Genomic DNA, 6,781 nt, shown 5'->3' on the forward strand with positions numbered 1-6,781 from the left:
TACCTACAGACATGGATAAATGGAAATTGGGAACACAAATGGTTTTCTCCCTCCAGTACTGTCAAAGACAACCTCTCTAAAGTCTTCTGCTCCTGAAGAGGTGCTGGAGCTCCTGCGGGGTCATTGAGGCCTCACATGCTGTACTTGAAGCCTGGTTCAAACTATATTGCACATCACTGTGCTCAGGACACCTCCACACCTCCTGCTCAGCACTCATTCCCATCCAAATTATGTTTCTGGAAGGAACTTTCCTTAGGAAGTATAATTTCAATTCAGAATTGAATTTTTGAAGGAAATATGTAAAATTTCACAGGGTTTTAAAGGAATCAGCAATAACTGTAATGAAATAGAAACCATGTTACAATTTCAGTTATTATATTTCTATTTTATATTTCTGTTTTATATAGTCACATTTGCTGAGGACACCCTGAAAAATTATATTACAATTTAACATTAAATGCAGATTTGTAACATAGAGATATCATTTCCTTCAGGTACAATGAAGAAAAGAAGAAAATGGAGCTTGCATCCCCTAAATTCATTGCTGACTCTTGGAATGGTGTTCCAGATAACCTCGATGCTGTCCTGGGCCTTGGGGATAGTGGTAAGCTGTAATTCTGATTTAAATCACTAACAAACTCTCTTATTTTTTTTGCTGCAAAACTTATTGGAGACGAATTCCTTGTGGTCCATGATCAGGAGCCAAATGGAGCCACCCAAGGCCTGATGCACAGGATGTCCCAACACCAGGGTGCATGACCGAGCCAGTCCTTGTGGCTTGGACATTTCCCAGCTCCTTGACACTGCCCAGGTTCCTCCACACACCCCCAGCACCATTCCAGCACCATCCTGCCCTAGCACAGCCAGAACTCAAGGATGATAATCTCCCCAATCACAGGCATGAATGCGTTTTATGTTGCAATTTTTCTTAATTTCCTGTGCACTCCAGCTGAGATCCTGGCCCATGGTTTTAAGGGGCCTTAAATTTTGCACAGATATGCACTAAAGTCTGAGAGCAACACTGGTATCACATGAGTCCTGACTCAGTCACATTTTCAACATCTATTTTGCCAGCAAACATTTCATCCCAGAAAACTCTGGCTCACAAAGCAGTGACCTTAATAAGCCTCCATTTAACAAGAGCTCTCTTCTACAGGATGGGAATTTCAACGTATTTTTAAAATATATCTTTTTAATAATACAAATACATATTAATATTTTGGGAAATAAGTAATTCAATTCATTAAGCTTCATGAAATCACAAAGACAAAAAAAATCTTTGATCAAGAATTATGTGCTCCATAATCTGAGCATGTTTATTTATTTATTTCAACAGGATATACCTACTTTTTCAAAGATCAGTACTATCTACAAATGGAAGACAAGAGTTTGAAGATTGTTAAAATTGGCAAGATAAGCTCTGACTGGTTGGGTTGCTGAACCATACGAGATATCAATAACCAAATATTTACTTTTTTGTTATATGCCTTATCTGTAATTAGAAATAGATCTGAATGTTAATTACTGGACCAGTCTGGTACTGGCACCAAGACACGAAGTACCAGTACTGTACACATCAGATAATTTAAGAGTATTTGCCTCAGTATACAAAAGATGTTTACTATATATTCTGGTACAATTTTTCCGTTGTCATGCAAGTCATAGTGCTATGAACAGAACAGCCGTCATTCTTTATTACCTTGGTGCTTAAACAAAGCCTTGGAACCTTTGGAGACTGGATCATGCCCCTCTGTTATTCACATACCAGCTAGGCTCAAATGAGATGTACCAGCAGTGCACTTTGATTTTTATTTTTTTTAAATACAGCTCTGTTATAAATGGATGGTTTGTCTTGATGTTTTTCACCCTCTTACGAGTTTGATCATTACTTCCATTTATTTACATAATAATACAGAAAGGCACAGGTTGCCTCAGGATCTGCTTTGTGTTGATGCATGATAGAATCATGGCAAAAAACTGTGTTAAAGTATTGTTTTAAAGTACTTTTTATTTTAATACCTTAGTTAAATTTAGCAATTTGCTTCATGCACTTTGTTACTACTATATAACTTGTTTATATGGATGGAAACGATTCAGATTTTTGAAGACAATGAGTTATACATAAAAGTCAAGTATTGTTTAACGTGTTTTATTTTTCTGTTCTTTATAATATTGGGGGGGTTGTTCAATTAGGCTTTGTTCTTTTCACAATCTGATAGAATGTTTCTCATTAAAAAATAAACCAGAAAAGAATGTCCCACACATGAAGTGCCAACAATACCAATAAAATCAAATTACACTGTCAACACTACTCATGGCCAGGCTTCCTTGTATCACTTGAAATTATAAATTCAGTAGCATGTTTCAGTGCATTACCTGTCAAAGGTAAAAACATTACCCCAGTACATAAGCACACAGGGGGGTTATTTAGAAACCCAGGTTATTTTCTCTGTTGGTTCCAAGGTGCAACTGCAGCAATTTAATTAAAGAGAGGATATGGCCCCATGACTGTGCACAGCCTGCTACCCTCCCTGAACTGTTTCTGCTCCTGTTTGTCCTCCACACTCCATCACAGCCCAGGCAGGAAGAGAGGGTGTATGTATCCCATAGGGATGGAAGCTTGAGAAACAGGGATGTAAACCCTTATCCTGCCCATGAGATCAGACACCATCTGGCCAAGGATCTTATCCTGCTCCATGCACATGAAATACTTCATAATCCTCTATGCATCAGGCAAGGGGTCAACCTAGGTCCTTCTAAAAACATCTTTAAGTCCATGATCCACAGAACTGACCAGTAACTAATACCTGAGCCCATGATCTGCTTTCTTCTCGTGTCCTGTACAACTTCATGTTTTTTTACACTTGGAGCTTTCCTGCTCTAAGCAGAGTTTTTTTTACTATGATATTCTGAAAAGATACTTTTTCTAAAATGGCATTTGCCAAATCATCTTTTAATTGCAACTCATCTAGATATAACTTCACTTTAGGATGCTGTCAATTACTATAGACAATCCTCACCTGGATGAGCCAGCACTATCTTTACTGATGCCAAAAGGAAAGATGCCTTATCTCCTCCTCAGAATACTCATTCTCATTAGAAATCATTAATCACCTTCACAATTAGTCTTGCACCGGAGCCAACAAAAGAAAACACAAAACAATAGTGGCTCTAATTGCAAAATGTTAATGTTTCAGTTTTTACAAACACCTGGCAACCCTCTCAGATTTATTTCAGGGATGTATGATCTGTCCTGATCATAAACATCTTCCTGCACTAGTGCTGAAAATATTCTCTAGCTTTAATGACTGCCAGGCATTCCTTTTGAGCACTGCAATAATTTAAGCTCTGTTTTAAGAATCCTCAGTGACCATCCCCTGAAGATTTTTATATTCTTATGTCAATACTGCCCCAACATGCCTACCCTAGCATCTGTACTTAATATGGAAGGGGTTTCAAACACAGATATAGTAGAACATTTGCAATGGGCCTTCCAGCTCTGAACTTGCTAAATCACATTTCTACTGATTACTGAAATAGTTTCCTTTTCGTCTATAACTCCTGCATGTTTTGCAATATTGGCAAATCTGCCATCTTATGTTCTGTAGTAATAGCACCATAATCCTACAAAACTCTGCACATCTGGTGGGTGTAAGGAGTTCTGCTCAGCGTCTCCTTTTGTTCCTGCCTGTGTAAACCCATTCTCCGGTGACTAAATCACTGGCAGAAAACCAGAAATAAATTTTCTGTCCTTAACCCAATGCACACTTCTTTGGGTTCAGTTTCAGACTGGCGACTTTAAGATTAACACAGGTCATTTCTAAACACATCTGTTTCTGTTCATCAGCTGTAACACTTGCCAGGTTATCACTTACGTACGCCAGACAAGCTGGGGGAGTACACTGACCTTCTCATTAGCCTTTCACATCTGACCTGGGAAACACTGTCACAAAACGTGTCCTGAAAAAGTCTTTGGGTCTAATTCCACTTATTGAGAGCCACTTCTAAAACCTCCCTCTCCTTTCCTGTTGGTAATGAGTTAACCAGGAGATGGAAAGTCCTGACCTGAGAAGCACTGCAGCTCAGCCTGTACCCATGGTGTCCCATGCAAACCCATCCCACTCACTTGCTTCCCTCTTTAACTCCAGGTCTGTCCCAACACTGTGAACTTTCTTGGTGATCCCTGGACCCTTGGCTGAACCAGATTATCCTTCCCAAGTCTTTTTCACCTCTCTTGTGCACTTTGAGATTGTGCCCTTGTCAAGGAGGATATCGCCCTTGCCTTTCCTGCCCTCAACATATTTTCCCAAGAGTTTTTACCTACCTTCTTCAAAAAGAAACAAAGGGAAAAAGCATAGATGTTTACCTGAAAGCCATACAAAATCCAGCACAAACATTTATTGAACTTGTTCTGCTTCTAGAGTTTTGTTAAATTGAAGTTGGGTTCACTTAGGACTTTTGGGTGTCAGGGTAGGGTTGCACACACATTGCAATGAAGCTTGTTGCAACATGGGGAGAGTTCAGACACTCCTGCTCCTTGGGCTGAAGGAAATCTCTCCCAATTCTGAGCAGGATGGGCTGCAGGCCCCCAGCAGGCAGCTCCAGTCCAGTAGGGCAAAGGGCAGTGGTTTAGCAACTGCTCCATCACAATACATAAAAAGCAGCCAAGGCCATAATGAAATGCCACAGCTTAAACACTCAACAGACAGAGCAGCCTGAACTGTGAATCATGCTTAACACTTTGTGTCTCACTAACACTTTGTATTTGCTAAAAATACAATTTCTTCCTGCTGCTCTGTCTTGATTTTACAAAGCAGCAGTTACCCATAAATTTTAGGAATTGACTGTAAATGTGCTGTTCTTAAAATCAGGAGGAAGTAGGCTCTTTAGGTCCATTTTGGACACATTATTTCTATTTATAAACTCAGACATGTATGTTTTTAGCAGCAAAGACTAAGTGAATGAACATGCTTCTGCTTTTGGAAGAGCTGAAATCAGCAAACAAACAGGCATTGAGCTCTGTGGAATCACAGAGATTGGTACATGCAAAGAGAAACACTTGTTCCAGAATGGTTATGTAAAACAATCAGAAGTATTAGGTGTTTCCAGGTAGGAAACTGTAGTAAGAACAAAAACAAAATCAGAAAACAAACTCAAAACAACAACCAAGCCAACAATTATGTTTTCAGATCAAGACTCCTTGCCTTTTCAGAGAATATTCTTCATCAGACATATTATTTCTCATGTTTTTTGGGAAAACAAATTCCTGGTCTGGACCAAGAAGGGAATGGATTAAGTGAACCAATAGTCTCTTCTAGTCTTAAACTGCCTTAGGCCATTAAATTAATTTCTATAATTTAAGAAGAATATATAATAGCTTTTTCTAAATTACGTATTAAATACATGGCTGCATGCATACATACATATGCACACACAAAGAAATAGCTCATGGCTATATTAGAATATTTTATTTCCTATAGATATTAGAATAGAATATTTGGTTTGAAGAGGCCCATGATAATCATCTGGTCTACCTGTGTGAAGGCTAATTGACCTAAACCTGCTCAGCACACAGCACCAGCTTTTCCCTTCTCCAGAAAATAAATCACAGTCTGAACAAACAACACAGGGAGATAAAGTAAAAGTGTTCAGCCTGCACAGGTGACCTTCCCTGGTAGCACTACTGGAGATAATAGCCAAGAAATCCAAGATAATAATTTGTTTTATTGCTCAAACACTTTCTGGAATAGCTGCATGAGAGGCCACACCAGCACTGGCAAGTTTATCAGCCTAAGTAGCACTGGGAAGGCTGCATCCACACTGATCCACCACTGGATCATTCTTTCACCTAATTTTGCAAATCCCCAAACCCCCAGGAGGTTTCTAAAGATCAGCTTTGGCCAGATTCATCATAGTCATGTTCAGAATCTTCCAGACAACCAACAAGCCAGCCTGGAAGAGGGATACAAGAATAAAAGGCCTCATGATACTACAGGTCTGTGTTTGCCTTGCAAACCCTGCCACAGATGCTCTACACAATGAGCCAGAGGGTGAAAAACAGAATCTGTTGAACTTTCAGCTGTCTTTTACTGCCCAGTCCTCTCCTCTGGGACTTCTCAGAATTACTCACAAATGAGTGACTTGCTTTGCTGTTAAGAATTTGTTAGCATTGCCAAAATAAACTAAAATTGTAAGAGGATAATTGTTTTAATTTAGATTAGCCTGGAGTTTGGCAGTCTGTCTCTGGAATTAGGTGGAGGTGGTCTCCACTTTCTAAAAGACAGGAATTCACAATATTAAGCTGTCCAAGTGGGCTCATTTTCCATGTCTCTTACCACTGCTTCAACCTTGGACTGCTTCACAGCTCTATTCTGCCTTGCCTATGCCTCTTACTGCACCACACTGCTGCCAAAAGGGCTGAAGCCTGAAAGCAGCTTCACACTCTGCAGTTGGGTGCCAGGCAATGATGCAGACCCAGCACCTCCACTCCATAAAGCTCCTAATCACCACAAGCCAAGGAAAGGGGAAATTGCCACATCATACAGTCACTGCAGCCATGGAGAGATTATTTCTGCTGTGGCTGCACCTAAACAATTCTGGCCACGGCCACTCTCCACTGCTCTCCTTTCCAGCTCCCTGCACCCAGCGGAACCCCCAGAGCAGAGCTCAGTGCCTCAGCAGAGTGAACAAGGCAAAGCAAGGCACAGCACTCTACCAGAGAGGCAAGTCCTGCGTGCAGAAGGAAGACAAGGGCTCTGCCTCCTCTCTGTGGTCAATGTAT

At 40.3% G+C, this 6,781-nt stretch overlaps 1 protein-coding gene across 1 annotated transcript in view; it reads left to right on the forward strand.

Moving 5' to 3' along the window:
* Positions 1-2,311, forward strand: part of MMP2 (matrix metallopeptidase 2) — a 28,205-nt gene extending 25,894 nt beyond the window's left edge. The window contains exons 12-13 of the mRNA XM_074551238.1: positions 495-604; positions 1,337-2,311. Of these exons, the coding sequence (XP_074407339.1) occupies positions 495-604; positions 1,337-1,440 (214 nt within the window). The 3' untranslated portion in view covers positions 1,441-2,311. The remainder of the gene's footprint in view (positions 1-494; positions 605-1,336) is intronic.
* The last annotated feature ends 4,470 nt before the right edge of the window (positions 2,312-6,781 follow it).

Source organism: Zonotrichia albicollis, chromosome 13 (genome assembly GCF_047830755.1).
Source record: "Zonotrichia albicollis isolate bZonAlb1 chromosome 13, bZonAlb1.hap1, whole genome shotgun sequence".
NCBI classification, from domain to species: Eukaryota; Metazoa; Chordata; class Aves; order Passeriformes; family Passerellidae; genus Zonotrichia; species Zonotrichia albicollis.